This window comes from Canis lupus, chromosome 23 (genome assembly GCF_003254725.2).
Source record: "Canis lupus dingo isolate Sandy chromosome 23, ASM325472v2, whole genome shotgun sequence".
Taxonomy (NCBI): domain Eukaryota; kingdom Metazoa; phylum Chordata; class Mammalia; order Carnivora; family Canidae; genus Canis; species Canis lupus.
The window spans coordinates 38,363,236-38,382,530 of NC_064265.1; the positions used below are offsets into that span (position 1 = coordinate 38,363,236).

Genomic DNA, 19,295 nt, shown 5'->3' on the forward strand with positions numbered 1-19,295 from the left:
GCTTGAGTGTATGCTTGTAAAAGAGGCAATAAATATGATTTCCATCAGCCACTCTTCTTCTAAATTGCCATACCTTTGTGAAAAGTTATAAACTATTTTACTATTTTATTTTAAAAAAAATTCTGTATATTTTGGGGGGGCACCTGGGTGGCTCAGTTGGTTACGCATCTGCCTTTGGCTCAGGTCACATCCCAGGGTCCTGGGATAGAGAGCTCTGCATTGGGCTCCCTGCTCAGTAGGGAGTCTGCTTCTCCCTCTCCCTCTGTCCTGCTTGTGCTCTCACTCCCTCCCCTTTCTCAAATAAAGTCTTAAAAGATTATATATTTCTAAGTAATCTCTATACCCACCATGGGCTTGAATGCACAACCCCAAGATAAAGGGTTGCGTGCCCTATGGACTGAGCCCATATTACTATATTAATCATAGTCTTTTGCTTTTTAAGGAAAATAGGTGCTTTTATTTGAAATTGTAACATAGCTACTGGGCATATCAATCTTAGCATTATCAGGATCATAATGTGTGCCTTCAGACTACTAATATTTGTTTTATTTTTCCCAGTGTTTTAACAGAGTTGCCTATCTTGTTTTTAGTTATTTTGGTTTTGATAAGCTTACCGTCTACAAAACTGAATTGAAAAGCATATAAGGAAAAGTAAGCCCCTTTCCCATTCTGCAACCAATCTCCCATTCCCGAGCTGTGATCCTCAGACCTGAGCCCAAGGCAGTTACTTAACTGAGCCACTCAGTTGCCCCTTGGGTCCCTATTTATAAAACCTGAGGCAAGGGGTAGAAACTGTTTTGAATATGGGGAAGGATATGCAGGATGACTAAAACCATAGACATTCAAAGCCAGCCATGACAAAATGAGCATTTTGCAGAGCTAGGGGATTATGCTTAAAAATTCTAAAAGATCTGTGTAATCTCATTCAACACAAAAGAAATATGCCTATATTTAGTTTCAACTATAGTGAAAAATTCTGAAAGTGAGAATTCAATAAAATTGTATTATTTAAGGCTAAGATGTAAGAAACTGCATATGGGGAGTAAGATGAATTCCATTTACCCATTTATCAGATCTATTACGGAGCTCTTTTTTTTTTTTTTTTTTAAGAGTAGAATTAAATAGTGGGTAGTGGTATATTTTTTAAAACTCAAAGATTTAATTATACTTTGATTATAACCAGGCCCCAGAATAACTGTAAGATAGAGAAATCTGTCATTTTGAAAGAACACCAAAAATTTTTAAGCAAGTTGGTATACAGATCACAAATGACACATGAGACATAATACTCTTTGAGGGCATCAGCCAACTTAATATGGTTTTTGAGTGATTAGTGAAAATTTTTAATGAATAAATTATATTTCAAAAATTATACACTTATTTTATTCTTTTTGTGGACATTATCCATGTCTTAAAATTTTACTTTCTGACCACTTCCTTTACATTTATAAATGCTATACATCTCTCAAACTTGAAATATTTATTTTACTGAAATAGGGTAAAAATGTAAATGAAAACTGTACAGGCTATTGAGAAATGTCTGTATAAGCACAAGGTGTAATAGAAGACAGGTGTTTCTGCCTTGTACTGACTCTGTTAGTGTCTGACCCACCGATGCTGGGAAATGGTGTTACCAGGATGGAGGAGGTCTGTTCCTATTTGTTCCTTGTCAGCCAGACCTCTCAGATCATTTCTTCTAGACATTTTACCACCTATGTATTTTATATTGCTTAGATAAATGTTTCCAAAGGGCTAATGTTCTTCTTATAACATTACTTTTTCTAGATATAAAGACCTGAAGATAGTCTTTTCTCCAAAGATGGAAAACAGTACCACTGTCATTTCACGGGAGGAACTGGAAGAGCTACAAGAAGCATTTAATAAAATAGGTATGCTTGAGAAAAACTAAATACGACATTGCTATTCTGCAATCTGATATCAGATTTCCAGGAATGGAAATACCTTTTGTTGGTTTTACTACCACCCATTTACCCCTACCTTCATTTCCTTTTTTCTTTTTCTTTCTTTCTTTCTTTCTTTCCTTCTTTCTTTCTTCTTTCTTTCTTTCTTTCTTTCTTTCTTTCTTTCTTTCTTTCTTTCTTTCTTTCTTTCTTTTTTTCCATCCTTTCTTTCTTTTCCTTCCTTTCCTTCTTTCCTTTCCTCTTTCTTTCTTTCTTTCTTTCTTTCCTTTCTTTCTTTCTTTCTTCTTTCTTTCTTTCTTTCTTTCTTTCTTTCTTTCTTTCTTTCTTTCTTTCCCTATTTAGGTTTCACTGGATTCTTTCTTTCTTTCTGAAAGATAAACTAAGACTGGCTTGAATTTCTAGGAGAATTGGACTTTGAATTCTTTGATAATTTCTTTGCTGAAAGCCATCTAGGTTAATGAATGACAGTGTAACTGAATATGCTTAACAGGATGCCCTCATTACAGAGAGAAAATATAGAAACACTTCCTTGTTTATAAGCTGAACTCTGGCCTTCATGTGTTTGTTACTAACAATAACATTTTCTTACATTATGCAGAATATTTTAAAATTTGAGTATTATTTTTAAAGGCCATATGTCCTGATTTCCCTCTCCTTTATGCATAATTTTTAAAAATCTCAGAGTTGTTTTTAAAGGCCACATATCCTATTTTTCTTCTTTCACTTTTTAAAGCCATTCAGTATTTTGTCATTATGACATTATTGTTTGACAGCTTTGTATTTTTCTTCCAAAAAATCGCCTCATATTCTGTTGGATTGCGATTCTTCTGCACTTTGCTCCTAGGAAACCTGTGGCAAGCAGGAATATAAATATTGTCTTTTGTACTATTCTGCAAATGCATGCAAGTGAAAAGGGAGCACAGTGAACGGACATTGGGATGGTGACACCCGCACCCTGGCCCCTCCTACAGTAGCCTCCTTCTCTGGTACAGAAGAGCAGTCCATGAGAAACAGCTGATAGACTAGGGAGGATATATAATGATCACAGTTGGTCTCATGTCTAGATTTCTCACAAACCTAGTGAATAATCACTAAAATTCATGCAGATTAAATGTAGTGCAGAATGAATTTTAGAGACCAATAATAAAAAAAAAAAAAAGATTTAAGTTTGAAAAAAGACCCCCCCCCCCCCCCCCCCAAGTAAAGCTGCCAGGAAAGCTCATAACTTAACAAATTATTGTTATGAAGTAAAGTAAGATACTTTACTTCACTTGTTATGAAATAAAGTGTACAAATCTCTGGGCTCTTCTACTCCCTGCATAGCCATCCCCAGAGTTAACAACTCAAACCTTCCAAATACAGAATATATGGTGGCTGAATTAGACTCATAATGAATGCCTTAATTCTGATCCTTTCTTTATTTTGAGGATGGTATATTTGTCATTAGAACATTGCATGAATATATTATTTCTAAAAGATTATTATTAATAATAAATTTTATAGAGTATTATATGCAGTGCCCAGAGTCTTTCAAGTAAAAAATCAGGCAATTTTTGGAATGTTCTGCTCATTTTGAGCATTGGAACAGAGGAAGTAATAAAAATGTATCTCCTAGTTTCCTATTGCTGTTATTTTATAGTGCAGTTTGGTAGCTTGAACAAAAGTGCTACCTAGGACTTAGTGAAATGAATGAATTAGTAATCTCTTTTCTTTGTTTAGCACATGAACTTTACTCTTTATGACCCATGGACATATAATCCTGCAATATTTATTTAATGATATTTTGAATAAATAATTCATTGATGGAAGAAATCTGACAGCCAGGTAATTTGCTGTGTGTGAGGGAAGTGCTTAACACTAGCACAATATGTACTAGCTTTATTGACAAGATAAATTGCTACTTAGAAACAGTATTCTTTCTGATAATTTGTACCAAATAACTTTCTTAATGGCAGAATGGCATGCCCATCCAACCTTACTAGATGGGATATTTTGGGGGTCTCAAGAAAGAAGTGAGAGGTTAAAATATTTGTCTTCTTTCCTTTTTTTTCTTTATAAATTTTGATACAACAGGCATAACAAAACTTACCGCTTTAATAATTTTGAAGTATGCAGTTTAGTGGTTTTAAGTACATTCACATTGTTATGCAACCATACCACTATCTCTAGAACTTTTCCATCTTCCCAAGCCCATTAAATACCAACTCTTCATCTTGTATAACATTCTATTTTTTTTATCTATATCACATTTTGTTTATCCATTCATCTGTGAAGGACACATGAATTGTTTCTACGTTTTTGCTATTGTGAATAATGTTGCTATGAACATGAATGTACAAATATCTGTTCATAATTCTGTTCTCTGTTATTTTGTGTTTATGTTTAGAAATGGTATTGCTGGATAATATGATAATTCTGTGTTTAAGTTCTTGAGGAGCCATCATGTTGTTTTCTGTGGTGGCCATAGCATTTTATAGTCCTATCAGCAGTGCATTAAGGTTTCAGTTTCTTCAAATCCTTATCAACACTTATTTTCTGTTAAGAAAATTTTTTGTAATAGCCATCCTCCTGAGTGTGAAACAGTATCTCATTGTGGTTTTGATTTGCATTTCCCTAATGATTTGTGATGTTGAACATCTTTTTATATGTGTATTGGACACTTGTATGTCTTCTTTGGAGAAGCGTCTCTTCATTTCTATTCAGTGTCTATTCTTCTGCCCACTTTTTAATCAAGTTGGTTATTTTTGTTATTATGGGAAAGTCTTATTTCTTTTAAAACTGTAATTGTTATAATATAAGGCTTGATTTCCTCATCTTTAAAATCAGAATAATATTATTTACTACTTGAAGGTTGTTATAAAGATTTCATGAGATAAGTTCTTAACAAAGAATATGTGCTTAAATGGTATCTGTTACTTCTTGTCACATCATACCCAAACCACAGAGGCCATAGGGATGGAGTGGGGATTTAAGCACACGGACCTATTTATCTCCAGAGCCCCAGCTCCTTCAAGTATTCTTGTTAGTATAGCATGAGGGTTAGCAGGTAAGCAACTTTTAGTCAATCTTGTGTGCGAGGGTTGGGGGGATGGGCAGAAGGAGAGAAAGAATCTTAAGCAGGCTCCATGCCCAGCATGGAGCCAGATGCAGAGCTCAGTCTCATGACCCAGATCATGAACTGAGCCAAAATCAAGAGCAGACGCTTAACCAACTGAGCCACCCAGGCACCCTCCATCTTGTTTATTTTTAAAGACTCCTTGCCACAGTGCTGGTAAAAAACAAACAAACAAACAAAAAGTAAGCCAACTAGTTTGTTTGCCTGTTTCAGAGTTATAGGAAACAATTTTGGACTTGTGAAAAATGATATTTTTCTCTTCAAAGAAAGTAATATTATTATTGTAATATCAAGGTTCCTAGGTGACTTTTGAGATTATAGCAATATTTTGTTTTTTGGAAGAGTCTAGGTGAGAAACTTTCCATTATTCTGAACTGTATTAATTCTGAAACTTGTATATGAGAGTTTAAGAGAAAAGTTTCTATTTTTATCATTAATTGAGTTATAGTGAGAATGGCCCTTTTACCAAGAGAAAAAGTAAAATAGAGGAAAGAAAGCAACTATTAGTAGATGAGCAAAGGAAGCCTATATAACAAGGTGGATCCAGGCAACTAACCATACAATTCAAAGCTCTCTTGCCAACTCTGGGCAGGAGTGTTTTGTGTTGCCTTTGTTCTGTGTCACAAAGCGATATCTAGTCTCTAGAGAAAGCCTAGGGAAGGGCATCTCAGTAATAATGTGAAAACGCCGGGAAACCTATTTTCAAAAGTCCAAATACAGGTGTGAAATTATTTCTTGAACACTTAATGTCAAAATGACATCAAACATGATTCAGCCTACATAATGGTATCATAAATACATAATGAAGAAGCAATGAATTATTGACAAATGAAACAGAAGTGCCACTAAGTGAAATGCAGAACAGAAATACCTTACGTGTACTTAAGACACAAATATGACACACATATTTTATATAGTATGCAGATCCATTTTGTGAATTCTGTAGAATTTGTAGAACAAACCTGAAAGGTTCTACCTGCCTATGAATCTCCCATGAAGCCTTCTGGGTGCACACCTCTAACACAAATGATATTTGACAGCTCATAATTTATCTTTACAGATATTGACAATAGTGGGTATGTTAGTGACTATGAACTTCAGGACCTGTTTAAGGAAGCAAGCCTTCCCCTGCCTGGCTACAAGGTGCGCGAGATTGTGGAGAAAATTCTAGCAGTTGCCGACAACAACAAAGATGGCAAAATCACTTTCGAAGAGTTTGTGTCAGTAAGTAATCTCATCCTCTCCTGGTTACTGATGTTTTTGCTTTGAGCAGAATTTTAGTAATGTCATTGCTCTGGTTAAATCTGACCACAGAGACCAGAGAAAAGCCCTGTTTCATAATGATGATGATGGTAGCAACAACAGTGCCTACAAATAATTCATAAAACCAAGGAAAAAAAATCATTCTTGAATTGTTGAAAGTCATGTTTTGACAATAATAGCTCATGTGCTAGTAAAACTACAGTTGAGGGCAGTGCTTATTGACTGTGCACCAATTGTTTTAATATCTTAGTACTTGATCTTGAGAAATGGAGTATCTTTTGTGACTGAACTAGCTAAGGTATGGAAGCTATACTTCCTAGAAACTGGTTATTTCCTGTGATAAGCTATACCTTCAGTTTCTGCAAATGGCACCAGGTAAATTTTGACACTGGCTATGATAGCATTGTTTCATTATTATTTTTTTTTAATTTTTATTTATTTATGATAGGCACACAGTGAGAGAGAGAGAGGCAGAGACACAGGCAGAGGAGAAGCAGGCTCCATGCACCGGGAGCCTGACGTGGGATTTGATCCGGGATCTCCAGGATCATGCCCTGGGCCAAAGGCAGGCGCCAAACCGCTGCGCCACCCAGGGATCCCGCATTGTTTCATTATTAAAGTACCTCCAGGCTCAGGGGAACTGAACAAGATGAAAAACAATACATGACTCAACCAACAAAAGAAAAATAGATTGTAGAGCTGAATATTGAATATCATGTACTTCAAACTCTTGGGCTAAGAGAGACGACCTGGCTACATTGCCATTACCAGCTGGCAGTTGAGCAAGGACTGTCACTTCTTCCAACACTTCCACCATGACCGTATGCTTCATATGGAAATAGAACTTGATGGTGAGCCTGGAGAACCCAGGGGCTCAGGGAACGTGTCCTGGAAGTTATGGTGACTGAGCTGAGAGCTGAAGAAAGCTGTTAAACAGATAAAAGGGGTTGAGTGGGGGAAATGAATAATGTCTGAGGCAGGCAGAAGCAATAGCCTATGTAGAGGCCCTGTGGCTTTAGGGATGGTAGATACTCTCAAGCACTTGGAAAAAAAGCTGAGTGTGGATAGAGCAAAGATGGTAAGGGTATAGAGTGCAGCTAAAGAAGTAAGTTGGGGTCAGGTCATGCAGGGTCTTATGGAATTTTCATTTTTATCCTAAGAGAAAAGAAGCCAATGATGTAGGAAGAAGAGAGTATGAAGTGACATGATCAAATTTAAATTTTTATAAACTCATTCTGTCTGCTGCTTGGAGTATTGATTGAATTCAGTCTAGCCAGTCATGAGAGTGATTGAGAGAGGGTGTTTCTCCAAGCCTATGTTATTTCTGACAATATCTAACTTACTTATTTTAACAAGTATATGTTTGCAGCATTTGGACAGGCAAATATCTTCATTAAAGCATTCAAAAATCTTTATGAGGGACGCCTGGGTGGCTCAGAGGTTGAGCCTTTGCCTCAGATCGTGATCCTGGAGTCCCAGGATCAAGTCCCACGTCGGGCTCCCAGCATGGAGCCTGCTTCTCCCTCTGCCTGTCTCTCTCTGTCTCTCTCTGTCTCTCTCATGAATAAATAAAATATTTAAAAAATAAATAAATAAAAATCTTTATTATGGAAGTTATTCTTTAGTTTTCAAAAGGCAGGGCAAAGGTCATGGCAAGCACAGGAGAAAAATTTCTTTTTTTTTTTTTTTTTTTAGTAATTTAATTCAATTTGCCAACATATAGTAGAACATCTCATGCCTTCCTTAATGCCCATCACCCAGTTGCCTCATCCCCTCCCCTTTAGCAACCCTCAGTTTGTTTCCCAGAGTTAAGAGTCTCTCATGGTTTCTCTTCCTCTCTAATTTTTCCTTTTTCGGTTTCCCTTCCTTCCCTTGCGGTCCTTTGCACTATTTCTTATATTCCACATATGAGTGAAACCATATGATAATTGTCTTTCTCCGATTGACTTATTTCACTCAGCATAATACCCTCCAGTTCCATCCACGTTGGTATAAATAGTAGGTATTTATCCTTTCTGATGGCTGGGGGAATAATTTCGATGTATTCAATTTAAGCTTAATTATAACAAAATTTCTTCTAGTGTTTGGAGTGCAAACATTTGTACATTTTGTGTTATGGGTAAAATGACATGAGAGCTATTTATGTATACAACCCATAGGGGTGAGAATACCTGATCAGGATTTATTTTGATATCATTCCAAATAAGTAAGTCTACATAATTATCCTTCACGTTGCAAGGTTTTTTTTTTTTTTTATGATCGTCTGATCAAGGCTCTACTTATATTCCATTCCAGCTGATGCAAGAGTTAAAAAGCAAAGACATCAGCAAGACATTCCGCAAAATAATTAACAAGAGAGAAGGAATTACTGCTATTGGAGGAACATCATCCATTTCCAGTGAGGGCACACAGCATTCTTACTCAGGTAACTTGCCAATCTAAATTGGATTTTTCAGTCATTGACTCATTCATCAAGTCTGATATTTCATCAAATGCAAGATACCATTCATTATAATTCACACCATTGTTTTATGTACCATTGTGGGAAAATCAGATTCAACTATACTATGCCATTAAATTTGAAATGCACCTCAACTTCAGAGGTGTCAGAATGAAAAATTGTAGAATCATTGAAATCAGTAAGTTCCTACTATGTGTCAGGCAGCACAGCGCACAACAAGGAGATGAGAAACAACAAACTAGAAATTGTTTATATTTCAGTATTGAATGTGTTCAGTCATGATCTCTGAATGAATTTTTCATCCTGACTGGTGAGTTGGGTTTACTTTTAGGCCTGATCCAGGAGTTTGTGGAAAGGTTATTGCAAGGGCCTTTCCCTTCCATTTTCCAGGGGCTGAGATTCCTGATTCATCTTTTATCAAGCAACTAGGTGACTAGAGAGCACAGCACCTGATTTGCCAGGTCTGATAGAATCACTGGATTGTTGCCCAGTGGGAAATCCAGTCACATTAACTCTTGAGATGCCTTACCCCATGTTAAGCTTACTTTTCATGGTCAAGATACATGTCTGAGAACCTTTGGCCAAGGTCCTTTTGTTCATATTAGCATAATTAGAGCTGTGCTTTTTATTTTAAGGATTTTATTTATTCATTTGAGGGGAGAGCCAGAGCCAGAGCAAGAGAGAATGAACAGTGGGGAGAGAGGAAGAGGGAGAAGAAGACTCCATGCTGAGTAGAGAGCCTGACACTGGGCTCTATCACAGGACCCTGAGATCATTACCTGAGCCAGAGGCAAGCATCTAACTGACTTAGCCACCCAGGTGCCCCTGAACTGTGCTTTTTAAATTACTGATAACAACTCACTGTAACTTTTTCCCCTTTCCTTTAGATCTGAATCTGTTAATTATCCCCTTGATTTTCTTCCTTCCAACTGGATTTTTCTGTAACAATATACTGACACTTCTCCCACCCACCCCACCCATTTTTTCTACCCTAATCCCCCAGAGAAGTAAAGGCAGTGATCAATAACTGCTATCTTCATTTTTTAAAAGAGATTCACTCTTTTTTTTTTTAAGAGATTCACTCTTTAACTCCATTTCTACCTACCCATAGTGATGAACTATCTTCTTCAATTTTTAAAGAATCTTTTTATTGAGATATAATATGCATTTAGGAAAGTGTTAGAATTCTTAACTGTACAGCTCAATGAATTTTTACATGTGTAAACGTCCTGTAGCTACATTCCATGTAGCTTCCACCAGAAACAAAAGAAAACATTTCATCACCCTCTGTGGCTCCTTCATGGCTTGAACAGTAACTATTTCTCCCCATAGGTGACCACTTTTCTGATGTCTATTACCATAGATTTTTTTTTTTTACATATTTATTGGGGTTTAGGATGTACATAGTAAGAGCATAAAGTGTGCTGTTTTTAAGTATATGGCTTGATGATTTTTTTACATATGAATATGTAAATGTATAATGATTATCTAGAACTAGGTATGGAACATTTAATAGCTTTTTAAAAAGAACCGCTTTATTGAGATACAATTGAGATGTTATGAAATTCACCCTTTTAAAAGTGTACAGTTCAGGGATCCCTGGGTGGCGCAGCGGTTTAGCGCCTGCCTTTGGCCCAGGGCGCGATCCTGGAGACCCGGGATCGAATCCCACGTCGGGCTCCCGGTGCATGGAGCCTGCTTCTCCCTCTGCCTATGTCTCTGCCTCTCTCTCTCTCTCTCTCTGTGTGACTATCATAAATAAATAAAAATTAAAAAAAAAGTGTACAGTTCAGTGGTTTTTAGTATATGTACAGAGTTGTATAGTCATTACCACTGTCTAATTTTGGAACACATTCATTACCCTAAAGAGAAACCCCATGCTCACTACTAGCAGTCCCTCCCAGTTTCCCTCTTCTTCCAGACTTTGGCAACCATTAGTCTACTTTCTATTTCATTAGATTTGCCTATTGTGGAAATGTCATGTAAATGAAATCAGACAATAGTGGCCTTTCACTTACAGGCCATAACACTTTCAAGGATTACCCCTATTGTGACATATATCGTATTATATTCTTTTTATTGCTGAATACTATTTTGTTCTATGGATAGTATGACATTTTGTTTATTTCATCAGTTGGTAGACATTTGGTTAGTCTTGGCTATTTGGAATAGTGCTGTTAGGAGCATTTTTGTAATATCCACATTTTTGTGTGGATATATGCTTTACTTACCTTAGGTATATACTTAGGAGTAGAATTGCTGGATCTTTTTGGTCACTCTGTTTAATATTTTTAAAAACTACCAAACTGTTTTTTAAAGTGTCTGTGCCATTTTGCATTCCCACTAGCAATGTTTGGAATTACCAGTTCTTCGCTTGCTCACTGACGCCTGTTATTGTCTCTTTGTTTATTACAGCCATCCTAGTGGTTGTGAAATAGTATCTCATTCCTGGTTCCTATACTTGGAACATTCTCCCTTTCTCTCCCCAACTTAAAAATCTGTCATTCAAATTGTACCTTCTCTGGACGCCTGGGTGGCTCAGTTGGTGAAGTGTCTGCCTTTGGCTCAGGTCTTGATCTCTGGTTCCTGAGATGGAGCCCTGCATCACCACCGCCCCCCACCATCCACTCTGTTGTCAGTGGGGAGTCTGCTCCCTGCTTCCTCTGTCACCCCACCCCCACCCCATGCTCTGTCTCTCAAATAAATAAATAAATAAAATTTAAAAAAAGATTTTATTTATCCATTCATGACAGACACACAGAGAGAGACAAAGACATAGCCAGAGGGAGATGCAGGCTCCTTGCAGGGAGCCCGATGTGGGACTCCATCCCGGGACACAGGGTTCATGCCCTGAACCCAAGGCAGATGCTCAACCACTGAGCCACCCAGGCATCCCAATAAATAAAATCTTTTTTTAAAAAATAAATAACAGATTGTACTTTCTCCATAAAAACCTTTACTTGGCCCAACTGGAAGTGATTCTTTTTTCTCTTAAATTTTCTAAAATATTGTTTTTATCTCTTCTGGTGTATTTATTTCCATTATGCCGTGTTTCTTTATGTATCTTTTTTTAAAATCATTATACTAAAGATTCCTTGATGGGAGGTAACAATATCCTAGTGATGTTTCAATCCCTAGATTCTAAGTCTCTGAGGAGGTATGTATGGTGAGACAAGACAATAAAAAGGCAGATTATGATATGTACAAAAGATAAATATTAGTAAATATGTCTTTTTTGATTGTGTGTGTGTCTGTCTGTGTGATGGATTACATTTTGGAAGTGCCTGCCAAATATACTCTTAAGAAAATTACCTAATTCCAGGAATTAGGGAAGGTCAGCTCACTCTGTGCTACTCTGTGATAGAAATGGAAATTACTGAGGCACCTGGGTGGTTCAGTGGTTGAGCATCTGCCTTCGGCTCAGGGTGTGATCCCGGGTCCTGGGATTGAGTCCCAGATCTGGCTCGCTATGGGGAGCCTGTTTCTCCCTCTTCCTATGTCTCTGACTCTCTGTTTGTCTCACGAATTAAAAAAAAAAAAAAAAGTCTTAAGTAAAAAAAGGAAGTTATTTTCTTTGAAGATGTATGTTATTAAAAGATTTTTTATATTTACAGAATTATAATAAAGGAGTGGAACATTTTAAGTTTCTTCCTGTTTCTCCCACTGCTTAGCTCAATGACATTTTCTGCCTATCCCCTCAAAACCATATGTTGAGAGTTGAGGATGCAGATGGCTGAGAGTAGAACTGGTATCTAGATTTGCCTTAGTTTCCTTATAGTAGAAATTCCACAGAAATGGAGCTGTTTTATTCATTCAAAAAACTCTTGATTGAAATTAGTGTTTCTGTTATGAGCCCCAAATCACAATTCTGTACCTTTCGGTGGCGGTTGTGGGATTTATTGCTTGTGGAAATCTGTTGTGTGTATTTTTAACCCTGGTGTGGGTGTGCATGATCTGACTTCTCTTGGTTGGCTTCTGATTGATTAGCATTCAGAAACAATATATTTTCATAGATTTTAGAATCAAATCAAATGCTTATTGTACTCATTTAAACTATGTACCTTACTGTCCCTTAATACAGCAGATGAAAAAATGGAATGAATTCCCCTTTCTCTTTGAACCCTTATGCCCTCTTAAACCCTGTAGCATTTTAGCAGAGTTTTAATAATAACCATTTATTATCTTTGAACAGAAATTAAAAAGTATGTCTTCGTAGTGTGGTTAATTCTGTGAAATTTGGTTTGCTGACTAAGATTTTCTGTTTTCAGAGGAAGAAAAAGTGGCTTTTGTTAACTGGATAAACAAAGCCCTGGAGGATGACCCTGACTGTAAGCATCTTTTACCCATGAATCCCAGTGATGGCAGCCTTTTCAAATCACTTGCAGATGGTATTCTTCTTTGGTGAGTTGAACATTAGGTTAAGGGAGATATGTTCTTCTTCTCTCCATTGATGAGCATTCAGTGAAAACTACAATTCAGCCAACAAGTAGCTGTGTAGCTATTGAAGAATTTATATTGCATGGAAAATTAAGCACCACATGTTTTCCAGAATTTTTCTGCAAACGCAATCTCTTGGTTTTCTGATGCCTTTTTTGTCTATTTCCTTAATAGCGCCAGGACAGTTTTGAGTTATTCCTCTGATGTATTTAAAAATGTTCACAGGGTTTCTTTTATCACTTTCAGTAAGGAATTATTGACTGGGACAGGGATATAAGGAAATGTAAAAGAAACATATGTGTCATTTGTGCTTAAATGAAATTAATATTTTACATCAGTCGTGTCATAGCCTTGGCTCTTTGCAGTAGGTTTCTGCTCACTAGACTGCAAACTCACTGGGGGTGTTCTTTGTTGTGTGTACTATAGTCCCATCATACGTCTTTGTACAAATCAAGTGTCTTTTTTTTTTTAAGCTTATAACAATATAGGAAACTTATGAAGAATAGTATCACAAATATTCTTATCACCCCTAATTAGCTATTAGTATTCTGGTATATTTCTTTTGATCTTTTTTTTTCCTGTGTTTTTACTTAAAAGGATAAAAAACCTTCAACCTACCCACAAGCACAGGATATTAGTTTTTAGCTAACATAAATTATACCTTGACTTCCACCTATGATTCTAATCTCTTTCTCTGACCTTCAGAGGAAATTCCTATTATGAATTGAATGGGTATTTTCCTATATTTATTTTAAAATATAAAGTATATTCTAAAATCTAGAGATAAATTTTATATAATTAATATAAAAAATTTCTCTTGAAATTTTAGAAAGACCATGTCTCTGACTCTTTCTGCAACAGCAGTAATTTTGACACTGTTGATACCACTTTATGAAACGGCTTCTTAAAAATTTCTTTGTTTTACATTTCAGACTGCTGAATGTTGATGATCATTAAATGAAATAAAGACAGGACTTACATAAAGAAAATGCAAAACAATTTAAAAAAAATTAGGAAATGCTAAGATTACTATTACAGTGTATTACTATTTCTGTATTACAGAAATACAGAGTGATGGATTTGTTTTAGGTTAGGGAATAGTTCATAGATTTTAGAAAGTAAGTCCTTGACATGAATCACAGTATAATATTTTAAAGAGATGGATTGTTAATTACTTTTCAAAATTTAACTATTTGTCTACTTGCAAAAACAAAAAGTCTCAAATTATTTAACTTAAATTATTTATCTTAAATAAACTGGGAGTCTGAAACTAAATTATTATCATTTTCTCTTTAGCAAAATGATCAACTTATCTGAACCAGATACAATTGATGAAAGAGCCATTAATAAGAAAAAGCTCACCCCTTTCACTATTTCTGTAAGTACTTGCTCTTTGCTAGTAATCATGTTACTGTGTTCTTAAATGTAAGGCCTTCATCGATGGATCTTTTTTTACTCGTTTTATTGAGAAATAACTGACATATTTCACTGTGTAAGTTTAAGACATACTGTGTGATGATTTGTTTTACATATATTATGAAATGATTACTACAATAAGTTCAGCTAACATGCATCTTCTCATGTAGGTACAATAAAAAGAAAAGAGAAAAAAAGGACAAAAATTTTCTTCACATGATGAGAACTCATAGGATCTACTCTCTTAACAAGGTTGCTATATAACCATCGAGCAGTGTTAGTTGTGGTCATCATGCTGTCCTTGACACCCCTAGTACTTAATTACCTTAAAACTGCAAGTTTGTACCTTTGACCACCTTTCTCCAATTTTTCCTCCATCCCCACCCCTATCCTTTGCCTCTGGTAACCATAAGTCTGATCTCTCTTTTTTAGGAGTTTGGTATTTTTTGTTTTGTTTTAGATTCCACATATCGGTGATGTCATATAGTATTTGTCTTCCTCTTGTCTTATTTCACTTAGCATAGTGCCTTCAAGGTCCATTCATGTAAAATGTTTGATTTAACATAATTTCAGTTTCCTATAAAGACTTGGTTTTATTAAATAAAAATTCAGCTGCATTTTGTACTGAATGAAATTAAGATTCAAAGTGCTTTGGATGGGGGCACCTGGGTAGCTCAGTAGGTTAAGCATCTAACTCTTGATCTCAGCTCAGGTCTTGATCTTGAGATTGTGGGTTCAAGCCCTATGTTGGGCTCCATGCTGGGCATGGAGCCTACTACAAACAAACATTGTTCAAAGTGCTTTGGATGAACTTTACTTAAGATAATAGTATTCAGGTCATATTATTATAATCATTGAGTTGCTTTTATTAATGAATATTTGCTTGATGCTCTTGTTCTTGGTTGAAGAGTGCTGTATCGTTTCACCCATGTTTTACTATTTCACAGAATTTGAGTTATTCTTTTTATCATATTATTCTGTAGTCAGCTTCTACATTCAAGTGTTGTTAAAGTCGAAGAATTTATAGTTACCACACTCTTCTCAAAATCTCTAGAGCATTGGTGGATGTCAGTATTTACTAAGTACTTGGTACCGGTCACTGTTCTAAACAAACTGCATGAGTATCTCTTTGACTCTTTCCGACACCCTTAAAATGAAGTAGATACTACCATTTTACAGATGAGAAAACTGAGACACTGCGAGGTTACCCAGTGGCAGAGCCAGGATATGATCCCAGTGGTCAAGCACTGGAACCCACCTTATAATCCCTGTGTTATACTGCCACTCTTGTGTGATGGTAGTAATAGCAACTAGTGCATATATATACTAGTCACAGCTGCAGCTATTAAAAGTGAGCTACTGCTAAGCTATATCTTTCATTTCTATTGGCAAATACAATCCTTGATTTTGCTAAAGTTGTTAAGTCTCTCTTCTAAGGAAGGTACAACCTTAGGGCAGTGGTACATGGTTAGTCTTGGAGTATCCAAGGGGTACTTCCATCTCCTGTATCTTTGAGAAATATGAATTGGGTGTTGACTAACATGGCTTTCTTGTTCCCACTTCCCAATAAGCCAATAATATTGCATATTCCTAATAGGAACTCCCGTTCTTGAAGAAGCCCATTTCTGACTGCAATTGCCAAGTTTGTTTTCTTTCACATCTCGTGTCAGGATGCTTTGTATAATGTTTCTGATTGTTGAAAATATTCATACATCTTATTTTTAGGATACAGGTGTCATGTAATTTTTCATGGCACTGACTCTGAAATACAGCATTTCTCAGTGTTGCACAAATTTATTTCTTGGTTTAACTCTTAACATTTGTATGTAGTGCATTAAAGAAAATAGAGAAAAAATATTCTGTAGCTATTTTGCAATAACTATAGGATGGGTCTGAGGGGCTAAGTTTTTTACAGTTTTATTTTTAAAGATGACATTCTTCCAATATGAGTAGGGGGTAACAGTCTAGATCTCTAGGAGGCCTGAAAAAGTACACTAATGGAGAATGAAAAAAGGCCTCTGGGAAGGAGCAAAGTGTTACTGTGGGTATTAAATCTGTCTTGATTTTTCAGTAATTTCAGAGCTCTGGGAATAGATTTGCTAGAATATCACCAGCCTCCCATGAAACATAATCCAAAAGAAGTCTCATTCATTTGTAAAAGATTATAAAGTCATGGTAATACAGTTTTTTACCTCATGATTATGGGTTTATATAGTGTCATGAAGTGTGAAAGAGAAATATGAAGGGATGAAAATAACGTATATAACTATGAAAGCAAGGAAAAGAGTTGAAGTAGTAAAGTGCTAGTTAAAACCATTTGAGTTTTCTGCTTTTGTTTTTTTTGAGGAGTGGTATTATGCTTGTATAAATATTATGTTTCAGAATCTGAATTTTCTCAATCTGTTGCTGCTTATTTACTTTCACAACTTGTCGATAAGACTTTGGGAAGGACTTTCTCACACCCAGTTTTCTTTGTTTCAATTCAGGAAAATTTAAACCTAGCCCTGAATTCTGCCTCTGCCATCGGTTGTACAGTGGTCAACATTGGTGCACAGGATCTCAAAGAAGGAAAACCTCACTTGGTCTTGGGACTTCTCTGGCAGATCATCAAAGTTGGTCTTTTGGCTGATATTGAGATTTCCAGGAATGAAGGTAAGATCATCAAACATATTTACTTTTCATGCATATATACTTTCTATGGGAAGGATTTATATTTCAGTGTGTTCCTTTCAGCTCTAATTGCATTACTAAAGGAAGGTGAGGATCTAGAAGAACTGATGAAGCTTTCTCCAGAGGAATTACTGCTGAGATGGGTCAACTACCATCTGACTAATGCAGGATGGCCTAACATCAACAACTTCAGCCAAGACATTAAGGTTTATATTTTAATGTTCAAAACTATGATGTAAAATAAGGATGTAGAATGTAAAAAACAAAAACGTGTTCAGAATCAAATTTGAATTCAAGTTTAATTCATAAGGACACAGTGTAGAACATGAAATTTTGCATTCCTCTGTCTGTGGTGGCTCTTCCAATTATAATTGAAAAATCTTTTATTTAAAAAAGAACTGGTTTAAACTGGTGGTTACCAGAAGGAAGGGGGATGGGGGAATGGGTGGAATAGATGATGGGGATTAAGGAGTGTACTTGTGATGAGCACCAGGTGTTGGATGGAGGGGTTGGGTCACTATGTTGTACACCCGAAACTAGTTATTACACTGTATATTAACTAACTGGAATTTAAATAAAGACTTAAAAAATAAAAAGGACAAAAAACTCCTTTTACAATAAAGAAAAACTGGTTTATTGGTATTTAAGAAGAAATAAAACTGGCTATGAGAAGGAGATACTAGCCCTAGCAGATAAAAGCATTCTTTCCCATCTTATATGCTACAGAGAGACTAAATTATAATGAGGATGTCAGTCTATTAATTTGGACTGAGAATTCATCTGTTCACTGGACTAGAGGCTCTTGTCGGCCTGACTAGTCCAACACTCTTACTTCTATTTTGTCAATAACCATCAAATAGGAGACCAAATATCTGAGGGCACAGGGAATCAGTAGACAAAAAGAATTCTTCAGGTATGTTTCTCAACCAAAATAGTTTGAAATGCCCCTCCCTACCAGGAGAGCTTTTAAAGGAAACCTTAACATTCAGTGTGCCTAACAGCTCTCCCGTGGTCACTCCTTAGACATGCATTGCCAAATTGGGTCCTCTAATTTGTCAATTGGTTGACTCCTCCTCTGTGGTATTTTTTCCCACCCAGACTAATCAGCATTGGCATTTATTCATATTTTCTCTTTAGATATATTAACTCCTTCAGTCAGATTATGCTCTTGTCATAATGGGCTTAGATGACAGTCTCTTTCTTTGAAGTGACACTGTATTTCTCTGCTTTAATCTATTATATGCTCATTTAAAAATTTATTTTGGGGGGGCTCTCTTATTTTAAAATTCAATTCATCAGATATTTATCAAACCCCTCCTCTAAGATATTATGCCAGGCACAGGAGATGCAAAGATTTAGCTCTTGAGAAGCTTACCAGTTACACAGAAAGATAAACAGGAGATGAATATTTCAGTTATATCTTGCTATATAACAAGCCACTCAGAACTTAACAGCTTAAAATAACAATAACGTTTCTCTTGATTCAGTGGGCTAATGCAGCTTGGTTAAGTGGCTCTGCTTCAGATGGTTTTGTTTGGGATTACTAACTCATTTGCATTCAGCTGTCAGTTGGGCTTGTCTAGAGGGTGCAGAAGGCCACCACTCACGTGTCTAGTGCCACACTGCATCTCCATGAGGCCTTTCCATATGGCTAGCCTGTGCTTCTTCATTGTATGACAGTCTCAGATATTTGGACTTCCTTCAAGAGGGAGGATAAGGAAGCTCCTAAGGCTTGGGCTTCGAAGCCCAAGTACATCACTTTCACTGTGTTCTGCTGCATTCTGTTGTTCAGAGCAAGATTACAAGGCTAGTCTGAGTTAAAGGGGAGGGCTTCTAGAAGATACTTGACCCTAATCTTAACCAATGCTTGGGAGCATAAACAAATGAAAAGGTGAGGAAGGGGTATTCCAGGTGGTGAGAACAATGTCTCTAGAAGCTGTGAGGTATCATCATGCATTCAGGAGCCTGGAAGTAGAAAGTAAAGTTACTAAATTATTCATTAAGATGAGGA

General features: G+C 36.3%; 1 protein-coding gene and 1 long non-coding RNA gene across 3 annotated transcripts in view; one reads left to right on the forward strand and one right to left on the reverse strand.

The window, feature by feature from the left end:
- Positions 1 to 19,295, forward strand: part of PLS1 (plastin 1) — a 103,377-nt gene that overhangs the window by 59,210 nt on the left and 24,872 nt on the right. For both annotated transcript variants that reach the window (XM_025449013.3, XM_025449014.3), the window contains exons 2-8: positions 1,786 to 1,889; positions 6,098 to 6,261; positions 8,596 to 8,725; positions 13,030 to 13,162; positions 14,495 to 14,576; positions 17,101 to 17,266; positions 17,348 to 17,490. In XM_025449013.3, coding sequence (XP_025304798.1) covers positions 1,820 to 1,889; positions 6,098 to 6,261; positions 8,596 to 8,725; positions 13,030 to 13,162; positions 14,495 to 14,576; positions 17,101 to 17,266; positions 17,348 to 17,490 — 888 coding nt within the window. In that variant the 5' untranslated portion in view covers positions 1,786 to 1,819. The remainder of the gene's footprint in view (positions 1 to 1,785; positions 1,890 to 6,097; positions 6,262 to 8,595; positions 8,726 to 13,029; positions 13,163 to 14,494; positions 14,577 to 17,100; positions 17,267 to 17,347; positions 17,491 to 19,295) is intronic.
- LOC112661134 (uncharacterized) overlaps positions 17,895 to 19,295 on the reverse strand; it is a 29,031-nt gene continuing 27,630 nt past the window's right edge. The window contains exon 3 of the long non-coding RNA XR_003137446.3: positions 17,895 to 19,249. This is a non-coding gene — a long non-coding RNA (uncharacterized LOC112661134). The remainder of the gene's footprint in view (positions 19,250 to 19,295) is intronic.